This window comes from Scleropages formosus, chromosome 8 (genome assembly GCF_900964775.1).
Source record: "Scleropages formosus chromosome 8, fSclFor1.1, whole genome shotgun sequence".
In the NCBI taxonomy this organism is placed as follows: Eukaryota; Metazoa; Chordata; class Actinopteri; order Osteoglossiformes; family Osteoglossidae; genus Scleropages; species Scleropages formosus.
In genome coordinates, this window is record NC_041813.1 from 17,700,037 (window position 1) to 17,715,028 (window position 14,992).

A 14,992-nucleotide genomic window follows, 5' to 3' on the forward strand; every position below is an offset into this window, starting at 1 on the left:
CCTGCAGTGCCATTATCTCTCTTCACTCAGCTTCTGTCCCTGTTGCAGTGAGCTGTGTTTGACACTAAGGGGCACCAGAAATGTGTTAAAGCAGCACATGCTGTTCCTGGTCCTGTGAACTTAACAGTCAGGTTTATTGCAGCCCACTTGAGTTTGAGATGTCAAATTCATACTGCTCTCTACCCAAGATTTCCAGAACTACGAGTGTTTGCTGTAATTTACTTCAAACAAAATAACACCTCAGATGTGTTCAGAAATATTTCCAAATACTTTCCAGGTTGTGCTGTGGTACCTTTACACTAAATTTGAAATGAACCTGGACAGTTTAATCTTATTTACAAGTATATTATTTTTAGGTGAGCCACCAGTGCTGTGTTGTCCAACACATGGGCCATATCTGAAAAGAATCATCTTTTTACAGCCTCGTGTCCAGCAACAGTTATAAAAGTACAGAAAACGTTTCAGTGAGTTCAGCTCATCGGTCCAATTACCTAACAGCAAGCAAGTTTTCTTTCAGAGATACTTAGGGAAGTAAGACTTGGGTCCACATCCAAGCCCAGGGGCCAGTGTAACATGCCCTGCGTGAGCAGATGGCCTTAGAGACATCCTCCGTTTGTACCTGTCTACAGAGTCGGGTTACGTGGGCTCATCGCTGTCCGCAAACATCTCCAATAGCAACGCTGTGAGTGAGTGTGCGCAAGCCTGTCCAGACCTGCGACGCAGCCTCCTTCATCCCACCGCAAGTAGTTTAGCCTTTAAAAGGACAATGAAAATATAATAAATTTAACTTAACCAGAGCAAATTATCCACAATGAGTAAAACATGACCTGTGATGTAAGGGAACGTGTGTACTGCCGAGGTCCAAATTGCATCCCACATAGAGCACCATTTGCATTTAGTAGTTTTTAGTAATTCTCCCCCCCCCCACTATTATTAACTTCAATCTCTTTGCTGCGGATGATGTAACTAGCACAGCTTTATTAGTCTCCAAATGTGATTAAAACCCTGAGGGCCGCTACTTCTCAGAAACAGTTAAATTTGTCACGTGCCGGAGGAATGTTCCAGAAGTTTGCTGTTCGCTGTCTGAAACGGGTTACATCTCGCGAGCTACCGTGGTACCGCTGCGAGCTCTGTGACGTGAGCTCTTTCTCCCAAGGAGCCAGGGTTGTCCGCAAAGAGCGGCGCTGGCTGCCTTGGAGACGGGTGCGAGCGCCTGTGGCTCTGTGTCACTGTGTAGGTGGCAACTGTTAGAGCGCCGATCTACGCCGCACGAATAGTAATGATGACCTGGGGGAGAGAGTGGGCCGCCCCTGCTGCGTTTGTCTCCCCCCCATCCACACTGAGCCCACGAACCCACCAGAGCTCGAGAGTTAGACACTCCCCCCTCCCAACCTCAAGCCCCTCCCTGTGAATCAGTATTGTTCTAGAATATGAATAGTGTACTTACATTTGGTATTGGCCTCCCTCCCTGGTACCAAAGCGCAGACCAGATCCCCCCTTCCCATACACTGGGCACTGCGAACCCTGGCTCGGCTGTGTATTCTTGAAGCACCAGGTCCCCAGTAGCAGTGACCGTGTGCCCCGTGTACTGGACCTCTTCACTTACCCGCGTTTCCCCCTTATCACTGACCGCCGCCACTCCTCGTTTAGCTGAGCTCACTTTCAAGGGATCACTTGTTTGCGGCCAACGAGCACAATGTTTGCCGAAAGCTGGCCCTGGGAACGCTTATCTGGGCTCAAACAGCGCGTCATGGAAATAGCACTTTGAGACGGGAGGCATTTTTCGGACGGGACGCCGTCGGCCGCGATCTCCCTCAGAATTGGTCTTGTGACAGTGTTCTTAAGGAGGAGCCGATTGCAAAACGACACGGAGTGATTTGATAAACTGAAGCCAAATCTCTGTTTGGAGTTTACGCAGCACAGGAGGGCTCTGCTCCTTAAACGCTGGGTCTGAAAATGAGTTTCTGTCACTATATGTCTCTCCGGTAGCGCAGTGGGTTTGACTGGGTCCTGCTCTCCGGTGGGTCTGGGGTTCGAGTCCCGCTTAGGGCGCCTTGTGACGGACTGGTGCCCTGTGCTAAGTGTGTCCCCCTCCAGCCTTGTGCCCTGTGTTGCTGGGTTAGCCTCTGGCTCCTCATGACCCCATATGGGACAAGTGGGTTCAGGTGACGCATGTGTACATATCCATTTTTCCAGGCAAGGCTTGTGGTGGTCCGCAGTCTATCCCGGAATCATCGTGTTTGATACAGGGTACACCATCGGTGTCCAACGTTTGGCCACGCAGGATCACTCATGACATTATATACTTCACCTGCCAAAATACTGGAAATTCTGCTGAACCATGCAATAATAGCTGTATTTAGACAAACACACCACGAGTAAGTAAAATACAGCAAAGCAATTAGTTTGTCATGTACTGTGATTTTTACATTCCACACAAGACACCAGTGCATTACAGAGCAATCAGACACATCGATTCACTCCCACACACACTAGAGGCAGTTCACAGCCACCGGTCCACCTGGAACACGTCGCGGCACGGTGTCGTCATGCCACCCATCGAGTGTTGTTAATTAAAGAATTAACGTCCTAGGAAAGGAGACGATTTTCATACAGAACTCCCCTGCGGTGGCCAGGTGTCGCCCATATGGAAGAGGACCCGTCCGTCTGTCCAGGTGTTTCACTGTCCTCCTCCCGCTCAGACCCCAGACAGGACTCTTCCCCCGCATCTCCTCACACCCGAACCACTGCCCTCCCAGGAGAGCTTATGAAGAATGACAGCGCACTTGGTAAATATTCAGCGATATCATGAGCTCCTCGTTGGAATAGAGACGAGATGTGCAACTCATATTGGCTCAGGGGCTCCTGGACTCCTTGGCCTGTAATCCTGATCTGTTTCATCCTTCAGCTGTGAGACCATGAAGGACAGGTGTTTATGGAAGGTAAAATGTACCGCATCAGTCATTCCACTGTAAACGAGACGGGCTCCGCAGCCCTAGAGTCGCCTGAGTGCGGAAAGTGAACGCCAACGGCCGCGCGTTCGCCTCGGTCTTGTATGTGAACACGGAGGGGATCCTTCCAGTACGTTCTCAGCTGCACACGTTTCACAGACGGCAACAAAGCCGATTCTGGAAATTCATGAGCGAGGTGGATGATCCGGTGCTTCCTCTATCCCTCTCGCTGAGAATACAAACAAACAGCTTACGGCCCACGCGCACTCACACCACACGAGCCAGCGTGCTCACGCACACACAGCACGCCGTCTCCGCGTTATTCGCCAGATTTTTCCGTTTCTCTCCTTCAGGGACCGTCTCTGTCGTTTCTAAACACATTGTTTGCTTTGTTAAGCGCCGTGTGGTTTTGTGGCCTGCAGAACAAGTTTATTCTGCCGCGTTTCGGGGAAACGCGGAGAAAACGGGCACACCGACGGCACGTACGTTCGCTGGCAGAGGAATTATTTTTGGGCCGTTTTGTTGAGCTGTTGCTCACGGCTCAGGAAACATCAGCCACCAAAGACAAAGGCTTGCGTGACAGTTGGTGGGAGCAGAGCGATCCTATGAATGCACAGACACATTCTATATTTTACACTGTATATAATCAATAAAAAATTGTTTTTATCAGCGAATAAGCATATGCTGACTCTCCCCTTGAGTTCGAGCACTAAATTAAACTGACCGGTACTTTGCTCCAGGGGGGCTGCAGTGGCGCAGTGGTGCAGTGGGTTGGACTGGGTCCTGCTCTCTGCTGGGTCTGGGGTTCAAGTCCCGCTTGGGGTGCCTTGTGATGGACTGGCGTCCCGTCCTGGGTGTGTCCCCTCCCCCTCCAGCCTTACGTCCTGTGCTGCTGGGTTAGGCTCCGGCTCCCCGTGACCCCGTATGGGACAAGAGGTTCAGCTGGTGTGTGGGTACTTTGTTCCAGCTGTTTATTTTTGTCCGCTCTAGAGGACATACATTTTTAAGTGCATCTCCCACACTGTACATCGTACATTCACGGTACATTCTCCATCACTAAGTCCTTACAGAGGACATTCTATACATTTAAATGTTACCATGTGTTTCAGGGTGGGGCTCGGACAATTCCAAAGCTTTTTGGTAGTTCTCTAAAGGGTAATCCTGAGGTAAGCTAAAGTGAGGCATAGTAAGGTACAGTACATCCTTTGTGTATTCCCGGAATAATGGCAGACCTGCCATTTGAGCAATAATACACACAAAGCGGCTGAATTTATTGAATTAAATGTATTCAGTTTCATAAGCAACACATAAATTAGTAGCGAATTTAAATTTACTTCGACATTTTCAAGCATAACTCTTCACCCTGCACTTCTGCACACATATTTTCTGACACCTTAGATGAGCGAGCAATTAAATGTTCACGACAGCTGAAAATCAGCCCCAAGTATGTTCAGTGTGGTCATGAACATACGGCGTGTGATGTCCAGTGTGTGGGCGGCCAGATGTTGTTCGGATTTACGGAACCAAATGTCCATTATAAATAAATTTGGTTTTTGAGCATCCTTTAGTGCTGTTGTCTATTGCCCACCTAACCGAAATCCTATTAACCATGAAACCAACACTCCCCCCAGAAATTATTCATTGTCTTTGGCTCAGCTGCCCCTTACTCCCTCTCTCTCTATAAATATACAGTATGTATATACACACACACACAGAATAATACACAGGGTAAGATGTTAAAACCCTTGTCCTAAAATTATGGGTGCTGGACACAAACTGCTAACCATAGCAACAGTGCCCACTTCCACATATGTGTGTGTATATACAGTACATATAGAGTATATACAGTATATATATGTATATAAACTGTATTCCCATGGTTACATAAAAATCTGAGGATGCCCTTTTTATAATCTCTCATTTTTTTTGCTTGATATCATCAGCTGTGGACAGTGCACGAGATGGGACCATCCGTGTCTGAACGAGTCCCCTTGGCCCAGCTTACAGAAAAGTTCCACTTCATTCTTTCCATAATTGCAGCAGAACGTGGAGTGGAGCAATTCAGGCTAAGCGCTGCTCTTAATGGTACAACAGCAGGGTCTCTCCGGGAATACCCAATATAGCCAAGTCCCCAATTTAGTTGTCCACATTTAGAATTTATCTAACAGGAGAACATGAGAAGGAATAAGGCAGACCAGGGGTACTGTTAGAATTGGGATAAAAATGCATTTCAACTCATTGTTAACAGCACTACTACAAAGGAAATTGTATGGTTTGTATACCAGTGACAGCAGTGAAAACTGTGGGTCCGTTCACTATAAAATTGTTTTCATGGCATTTGGTGAATTTTAACCAGAAAATGAGTGAACACGTCCTCCCAGCTCTTCTGCTGCAGGTCCCAAAGATGTGGAACGCCTGTTTGTTGCTTTTATTTTGCTCTTCCGTCCAGTGTGTTCCATACAGGTGTTGTCCAGATGTGCCACACTTTACACTGGTCCTGTAAGCTCATCTATACAACTTGTATTTGAATATCAAGATGTTAAGAACATATATTGCAGGACAGCGGCAGCTTTAGCGGGTGGACACAGCAGGACACTGCAGGACAAGAGACTGTATTTCAGTCTCTGACCAACTTTTGGACCAGAATGGTTACGGTAATGTACTTCATCTGATTTCACATTTTTTCCATTAAATATTTTGTATTTTACATTTTCACCTTATTACTCGGGTATGTTTTATTCATTGTATTTTATTTAATGTAAATTTTCGTTGACTCCTGACCTGTCTGGAAGGGATGTTGAGGAGGGAAGTGAGAGGACAAACATGTGGGATACTTTGTTTTCTTGTTTTTCTGTTCTGTGCTTGTTTATCCTGCTTTTTACAGTTTGGTAGCCATCCATGCAGATGTTTGCAACCCTAAACCCATGACCCATGACTAGTTTGGCATGTAGACAGACTACTATCCCTGATAAGATGTGGGACATTAGCGAATCAAAGAATTTCACTTAATAATTTCTTTAGATAATCTGCTTATCATTGCATTACGCATCCATATTGTATACCTCTTTAAACCCAGCAAGGTCAGTGTGGTCATTCGTAATATTTGCGATTGCACTGATTTTGCTAAATGTTCCGGTATATATTAGTGTTTCTTCAGATTCACTCCTAATGTTACCACATTGGATGTCGCGGATCAGGAATACGCTGCCTGCGGTACCCCGGAATGATCTGATTAGGCATCCCTGGCTCAGTATGGACAAGGGCGAGATGATCCGTTGCTCCCATGATGCAGCAGTTGGAAATCTAGGGAGCACAGAATGTGAGGGGGATGTCTGTGGAAGCACATCATCCAGGGTGTCAGAGGTTGTGTCTGAAATAAGACAATGATTTAACAGAATGATTACATTCTCACTTCCTTTAGACATAGCTGCACCACAGCAACACATCAGAATATGGACTGTGAATGTGTTTTAAATCGGTCACATCACCGTACATTTTCATTTCTTCAGCAGTGGGTTATTATTCTAGGGAAAATAGGTTACCACACAAATCTACCAACACTCTTAAGATACTGTGTTTGTTTAACAGCCAGAATATAGAGCCATTGAAGAATGAAATGTTTGAAATAGCCCTGTGACTATGGATAATAAAATATTCCAGTGTTTTGATGGCCGTGAAGTGATGGAATTAACCATTTTCTAACAGATTAGTAACTGTAAGATGTGACTAACTCGTCATCAGATCTGTTCCCTACCTACGACAAACACCTTAGCCTTCAGCCTTTCATTGTCACTGTACATTTTGCCTCCTCATTCTGGTTTCGAACAGGAGCAGAACTTATTACAGGATCATTCTAGAAGAATGAACAAGTCGTCATTCTACAGCCGTGGATGTTATGCAAAAAGGAATCATCGGTATGTAAGAATGTTACTATACTACTACTAGAATGTAAGTTATAAACAAGATCATATCCCATATATATAAAACTTTGTAGCAACAGTTATTGGGAAGGAAATACTGAAACTACAACGCTGATGAAATGAATTTATGTTTTTAAAATCCGTTTTCGAGTGAAATTTACAATTACAACTAGGGAACTGTCTCTACAGATTTATGGTCTGATTTTACCGATATGATTCGTTATTAATCAATAACGCGAATAATTTAAGATGCGCGAGTGTTTTTTTTCTACACAGACGCAACTTCGTTCTTTTGCCGGTTCTCGAACACAAAAGTGACCCGGAAGAACGGTGCGCGAAACGGGAGCGCGAGACCACGTTTGAGGACAGAAGGGGAGGGGCGAAGGGAGGAGCTAAGGGATGGGCACATAGGCAGTGGCCAATGCTGCCGAGGGCGAAGGAGGCGGGGCAATAGGAGGAGCGAAGTGAGAAGCGTCACAGCTATTGGTCCAGACAGTATATTTGGGGTAAAGGGGCGGGGCTAAGGGAGCGGTCTCCTACATCGTGGTTGTCATATTTGAGAACAGAAGAAGAGGAGCGCTGACCGGATTGAAAGGCGGGGTTTAACGCAAAGGGGCGGGACCGAGCCGCATTGAAAGAGCTGCTCAGCAGAGAACACCGTTTTTTCTTCCCTGCTCGACGAGAGAGTTCGAGGTTTACGTGCGGCTGCAGCGCGCAAACGCTCGCCTATCGCTTCTCCTGTCTTGACACAAGTCCCGGAGCTCCTGTCGCGAGCTGTACGCGTGTTCGCTGTGTTGCCGTGCGTATTTTTTTTCACCCGGATAACTCCTCCGGCAGAAGAAAAGTGCGGTGTGTATGGTTTTAAGGGGAGCTGCCGACATGTCTCGAACCGACGAGGTGCAGCGTATGACGGAGAATGTCTATAAGGTAAAGTCATCTGCTTTGTTTCTGCGCATTAAGTGTTTATTAATTTCTCCGTGTGTTGCATGCAGACCTGTGGTGCTCAGTCATTACAACAGGTAAACTCTGACACCCCATCTGTGTGTTTGTGTGGGAGCGCAGCTGAGAGTCCAATCACACCCACACACACTGACTGGCTGGTGGGCTTGATCTGCTCTTCGGACCGCCGCCGCGACCTGACACAGACACACACACACGACACGCGCGTAGCAGTAACACGGTGTCCCCGAGGCAGCTCGTCATGAGTGTCCGTGTTTTCCAAATCGCTCACCGTTTGGTATTAAAAATAAGACTTTCAGTCGTGTGTGTGTGTGTGTGTGTGTGTGTGTGTGTGTGTGTGGCATTCTTTCACCTGTCAGTACCTGTTCTCTGAGAGAGGGGGCGTTCCGACGGGTGCGCGCGCGCGCCCTCCAGGTGGGCGGTGGAGCGCGCGCGCGCGAGCGCTCCGCTCTGCGCTCGACAGGTACGAGCGCGCGCGCTCCGCCTGCGGGGTTTTCCTGCGCCAGGAACCTGTCGGGCGACGCGGCGTTTATTGGGGCGATCGGGCGCGTTCGCCTTGGAACCCTGAGCGGAATTCCGGCCTGAGCTGGTGGGGGAGGGAGGGAGGGAGGGAGGGAGGGAGGGGGGGGGTCTTCATTCTCATGATCTCTTATCTCTCTCATCTCTCACATCTCATACTTCAGAGGGGTCTGGAATGACGTCACGGTGTAGTTAAAAGGTTGTTATAATAATGTTGCCTTAGAAAGACTCTCCCAGCGCTGTGGGGTTGGGGAGGAATCCATGGAAGACGACAGTGGGGTTAGTTTTTCTCTCTCTCTCTCACACTCTCTCTCACACACACACACACACAGAGAGGCCTGCTGCCTCTGACAGGTAGATAATGGAATGTGAAGCGAGACCGGGAAGGAGGCAGCCTGGAAGAGTGTGACCTGTTGAAAAGGAACAACTGAACACAGTGAGGGGGTGTGAGTGATTTGCTTCTGCTAGGATCCATCACACATGTTCTCACACACACACACCACACTCTGCTGTTCAAATCTGAGCACAGGCTGGGATGATTGCATCTGTGTACTGAACATACCCAGTGAGCTGTTAAGTACTGTACTTTCCAAAGAGATACTGTACCAGCCCCCCCCCCCACACACACACAGAGAGGCACAAAAGCCAGCAGGTGCTGACATTAATGGAGCATTTGCCTAATCCCTGTGGCATCTGCAGCTCCTGATGGAATAAGGTATCAGCGTGATAAAGGCATCGGTTGCCATTTTGTTGTAGGGGCTTAATGGCTGGCTCTGGGACAGGAGAATGGGCCAAGCGACCGGGTTCGAGGGAATTAAGTGTTGTTTAGAGAACAAATCGAATTGGATAACCGCAACGCTTTGAAGCGCAGCTTGCTTGTGAGGGCTCTTAACCCATTTCCTGGCCCCCACGCCCCTGTCTTGTTCTGTTACTCTCCCCGTGTGCGAGCCCGCTAGAGGGGGAGCGGAGGTGTTCGGGACAGCGCAGCGGGGTCCATCCAGTCCCTCTTCTGCAGGAACCGTTTCCTGCGGGAAGAGGAAGCGGCTCTTTGTCCGTCTGGCGACAGCTCCTGACCTGCGATATCAACCGTTGTTCCTCCCCCTCGGAAACGGGAGCGCCCGGTCCCCCTTTGTTGGGGCCGCACTCTGGGAAAGGCTCCTAGACTCTTAAGTCCCTGGACGAGCAGATGGTTGTATTGAGAGGTGTCCACCTGCTGTGGTTCATGTTTCAGTGGGGTTTACGGTTTACCTGCTGCGTCCCAGGGTGATGAGGGCCTGCGGTCAGTTTTATTGGGCCGGTGGCAAAAGGTTTCCCCAAGGGCTCGGAAAGGGGTGTCCGGGATTCCCAAATTCCACACCGACTCGTGAGCCCAAACGAGTGGACCGACCGAACGAATGGTGACCGGTGTTGTCGGGCCCCCCTCCCCAGCGACGAGACCAATACGGGCTGCCGGCCAGAGGGAAGCGGTCATTCCTTTCCGTTCCGCCCGAGTCTGTGGCAGGCTGGCTGTAACTCCCTCCTCATCTCAGACCTTGCAGGGTGTGGTATTAAGGGGACCCGAGGGGTTGTGGGTTCTCACGGATGGATGTGTGGAAGTGGAGGACATGGGATGCTCTATGAGAGCCCAGCAAGAGTAGCGTCACCTCCGTAGCTGAGGGTCATATCCCAACGGGGTCAGAAGTTCTTACCATCGAGGGCCTTAAAACGTCGCTGGTTTTTCAGCAAGGACCGGAGTGGTTTCTTGGACAATAATCAATCTTATTCCGTAGTCCAGGAGGTAACCCTATAAACTGCTGCCCCTGAGGACCGTAACTTCCCGCCGTACTCTCGGTGAACATCTTCCTGGGTAGTGGCGTCCCTCCATTGGCTCCTTCTCTGTATTTGCAGCGAAGATGTCCAAGGGGGTGTAGGGCCCAGGGGCTCCGTGTAGCCAGGCGGCAGCTGCGCAGTCACACAGGGCCCTGGCAGCCTGAGAGATGCTGAGTAATCGTCAGCTCGCCCCATGGAGGAGAGTGTGGCCGCAGCAATGTGACTCATCCGTGTGTGTGTGTGTGTGTGTGAGAGAGAGAGTTTGTGGCTTTGTGCCTCACCTGCTGGACCCAGTTTCTTTGCCTTGTGTGACTTGCCCCCGGTTCCCACAGGAACACACTCTTCATGCTTTGCAGGCCTTCGTGCAGCTATGGGACGGAAGTCGGCCCTGTGACGCTCACGAGTGCCCGTAGACGTGCATCAGCGCTCGTTAACGCTGAATTTTTTTTTTTTTTTTTTTTGTGTAACATCCGGATGGATCCGTGCAGGTTCACCGACACGTAGGAACACCTCTGAGGATTAAGTCTGTTAACGCTGTTATGTACGAGGTCAACAAAGGGAGCCTGTTCTGTAGAGCGACGTGCCGGCGGGGTACTGCCCTGCGTCGAGTCTCGGCTCAGAGACCGGCCGGTGGATGGTGTTCAAAGCCGCTTATTGACCTACGGGACAAACCAGGGGTTTTGACCCCGAACGCAAAGGCAAGCGTTGCAGCGGGAGAGGGGATGGCCGCGCGCTTTGCGGATGTGCCGCGGGCTGTCGGGGCAAGACCCGCGCAGGTCGTGGCGTCCGCGTGCGTGCCCGTCCACGTGTTCCCCGCGTTGGCGCTCGGATTGCCCAGGAATCTGAACAATCGGGGCGTGGCCGTTTGCCTTGCGGGTGCTGACTCAACAGGTTTCGGGAGGATCGGTCACCGGTGAGCTGGGTGTAGTCCAGGCGGTTCGATGACCACACCCTATGCCCCGCCCACCTGTCCCCATAGCAACTTTCCAGTTTCCGACACAACCGGATTGTTTGAACAGGCAATCGGCGTCTCTATATTTTTCCGACATAATGCGTTTTTTTTAAAAAAAACGCCCCCCCCCATGTGTGCCGAACGAGTTTGTCTCTTAGCAACAACATACATACTTAGTGTTTTTTTTTTTTTTTTTTGTCCTGTCATCTCGGTGAGATCTGGAAGCTCTGATGGCTTTCCAGCATCTGCTTGTGCCTGATGAAAACCGAGTGTTGCCGGTAATTGGGCCGACGTGTTTAGGCGAGTTGTGCTGCCGCCCGGAAGCCTTTTCGATGAGACTCAAAATCCACCTTTCCTTTGTTCTTTCTACAACTTTGTCTTTTCAGGAGACCAAAAAAAAAAAAATCAATGAACTGTGTTCCCTCATTGCTGATTTCCTTTTATTTCCTCCTCCTGGCTTTTTAGACATGGTTTCGCCTAAGCGCGACCTCATGTGTTTGGAAGCGTTTGTCTGGGAAGCCAAACCGGCGAGCCCGGCGATGCTTGTTGGGCTGCTGTGGGCCTCCGTCGCCCACATTTTTAAAAAAAAAAAAAATAAAAAATAAAAAAAGCCACTTTTATGGCCATGGAAGCCGCGTTACTGCCTCCCACCTGCTCCGCGCTGCAGGCTCAGAACAGGTTTACCCCCCTACCCCTTTCCCGTTAACTGTTTTCCTGGCACTTTTTCTCGCCCGGGCACACAGCTGCCGCCCACAACGGGAACGGCGACGGTTGTGCTCAGCATGCTGGGACCGTTTGCACGAAAGCGTCGCCATCCTAAAAAAAAAAGCCCGTCGTTTCGGCCCCCTCCCTAGGAGCGCCGACCATCTGAGACGAAACAGCCGTGGGGGAGACGCTCCTTTGCAGATGGCGTGTTAAATTAGAACCTCCAGTTCCCTAGTAGGGAAACTTAACTTACTCTTCTTCTACCCCGAGAAATGCTTTGTGGTTCTAGTTTTAGCTTTGGCGATGTTACATTGGGGTTTTTTTTTTTTTTTTTTTTTTTTTTTTTTTTTAATTGTCCTGCTCTCTTTCCAGTTGGCAGCTCTGTTTGTAAGACCTGACCGTTGTGCCACTTGCTTCACCAGGATTCAGGCCAGGGATTCGGGCACGTAAAGGAACGCTTCAACAAGGATTCCTGCGTGCTTAACTTACTATGTTGTTACTGTGCAAGGTATTCCCTTAGAGCTGGGGAATGTTTACCGTATCGGGAGCGCAGGTGCAAACCTGGGATCTTCGCTGTAAGCGCCACGTTGGTTTCCGGTGACGCACCGTTTCAGCTGGCCTTCGCTAAGGGATGTGTTCGGTAGCGAAGCGGTGCGGTCTGGGGGAGTGTGAGGTCACGGTAGTCACGGGTGTGCGAACGAGTGTACCGCACTTCTGCTGGGGGTTTAATAACGGTACTGTCGGACGTTACCGTAGAGACTGTTGTCAAGCGATGGAGAGCTGTGCCGGAGGAGCTGGGTGTGATGTGGGAGCTTGTTGTGCAGAGATGTGTAAAACGCCACTCCTGCTACGATTTGCTGCGGGAGGCTATGTGGCGGAGAGTGGGCGGCGGAGTGAGCGCGCGGGCTGGGGCAGGCTGCACGGGGACGAGGGTGGAAGGAACGTAATGAGCCCAAGTGACAGCGAAGGGCTCCATATCCTAGTGGAAATGGCTGCTAATTACTGCGTGTGACTCGAGGCCTATAATTAGTGCGAGAGGAAGAGGCTGAGCGATTTGCAGGAGGAGGCGGAGCCAACTATTTGGTCATCGCGTCCAACTTGGAGCGTGTTGATGGCAGGTGGTCACCTCTGGTGACATTCGGGCGGTAAACAAAAGCGGTAGAGGTGGGACGGACAGTCCTGCATTGTGGTCATGGACCGCACGGGAGGCTTATTCCATGGAGGCTGTGTGATCCTTCTGTGCTTTGCGTGATGGATCTATGACCTCGGTTGGTACGGAGACGGTGCGTGTACACACAGGCTGGTTTTTATGATGAGTATGGGCTCATGGGAAAACTACTTCTGGGGGTGGCATGTGTCACATACACACTTGGCTTGAAGGTACAGGGCTCATTTGGAAGTACAGGGATACTAAAGTGTAAAACTTCAATCTCTGATAAACCTGTGCCAGCTTGACACATGATGTTGGCATGGAACTCATTGATGGGGACTGCCCAAATGGAATGGTTAGGCTCTGGTTTGCTGCAACCCTGTTTGGGACAAGCGGTTGTAGACTCTGTGTGGGGGTTTATATGAATATTGGAGGTCTGTTTTTGAGGTGGGAGATGCTCACAGTGCGTGTGTGTGGACTCATCGTGCTATGGAATCACTTGTCACGGTGGGTTTGTTTTTTTTTTTCCCTCCCCCCTCTAAGCTGGAGTCAACAGAAGTTCTAAACCCAACTCAATGTCTTCAGAGTTGACCTTTCAAAGAGGGTTCATCTGTTTGTCACTGGCAACTTTCCTGCCAGTGGTCCAGGTCCCCAAGAAGAAAAAGGTTTTTTCAGTCGTGCTTCCTGGACTTTTGGGAGCGGTTACAAATCTGTGACCCTTAGCTCATGACCAGTCTGTCTTCTGCTCCACATTAGAAGATACACATGTATGCAGTGTCTTGTTTCGGCTGATCTTGCAGTAGATGCCTTCTCTGGCTGGATGATGTCTTTGATTGAGTTGGTCCTTCTCAAAGTTGGCATGTCTCTGTACGCCCATCCTGGCTCCATCTGGTGATGGTAATTTCCTGATATAAATGACCACACTTGCTCTCTGGTGTTCCTCTGCTTGTCATTTTTAGTTCTTCAGGTGTTAACCTACTCATGATTGGCCTGTTCGGTCATCAGAACTGCACCTTACACCAGTGCTGTATTTTCAGAAGCCCCTCTAGAGCACATGGCACTAGATGTACCATTCACTGGTTGCCTACCTCATCAAGTCATAGTCATTCCCTTCGTCGGGCTCCAGATGAACTCCAAACACTTCCTCATGGTCCAGTTGCCTTTGCTTCTATGTGGTGATTTCACAGCTACCTTTGCATATGCAAGCCTGAGGGCTAAGTTGGCCACCCGCAATCCACCTCTTCATTCTGATGCAACCCATAATGCACCACTCTTTCAAGAACTACTGTAACTTAGCCAACCGTGCCGGAACAAGTTTGATGGGGTGCTTGTACGGCTGACCAGGTGGAAAAGCTTGCTTTTCGTCAATTGCAAACCTGCCAGTGTTACTCCTAAATGTTTGTTGCAAGACTGAATAATTTTATTTATTTTAACCATGCCTTGGTTTGCTTTTAGAGAACACTAAGGTCCAGCGGGAAATGTGTACATTTCATATGACTGCCTCGCAAGGGAGGCTACCGTTTCCCACTGTTTGAGGTGTGTTCATCCTTGTGTGTCTATGTACATTGCCAGCCTGTAGTCTGTTCTGCATTACCCATTGCTAGTCCTTCCTGTCTTCATCACCCTTCCCTCCCTGACTGCTGCTTTTATTTACCGTTTTCTATTCATTACTGCGCTGGCAGCTCACCTTGCTTTCAAGGCCACGTACCTTTTAGGTAACGTTTGTCCAAGGTGCGCTGCTAATACGTTCGCACAAGCGGTGACACGGGCTCCCGGACACACGCCCTTCGCGTTCTCTCGCGCACACACCCTGTTCGGCCGGTTGCTCCGTACGATGGTATGGCTTCATAAGTTTATTTGGGTGTGTGCAGAGGGGTGAAAAACAGATTGTGTGTGTGTGTGTGTGTGTGTGTGTGTGTGTGTGTGAGCGTGAAAGAACGCTCTCCCGGCGCTTCCGTTTGTGAAAATGGTGCAGGCTGAAGCCGTCCAAAGCAGAGTCGCGGAGTAAATCGAGACCTTCCCCACG

General features: G+C 49.5%; 1 protein-coding gene across 9 annotated transcripts in view; it reads left to right on the forward strand.

Annotated features, from left to right (window-relative positions):
* The first annotated feature begins 7,467 nt into the window (after positions 1–7,467).
* Positions 7,468–14,992, forward strand: part of baiap2a (BAR/IMD domain containing adaptor protein 2a) — a 44,126-nt gene continuing 36,601 nt past the window's right edge. For all 9 annotated transcript variants that reach the window (XM_018757358.2, XM_018757361.2, XM_018757359.2 and 6 more), the window contains exon 1: positions 7,468–7,798. In XM_018757358.2, the coding sequence (XP_018612874.1) occupies positions 7,727–7,798 (72 nt within the window). In that variant the 5' untranslated portion in view covers positions 7,468–7,726. The remainder of the gene's footprint in view (positions 7,799–14,992) is intronic.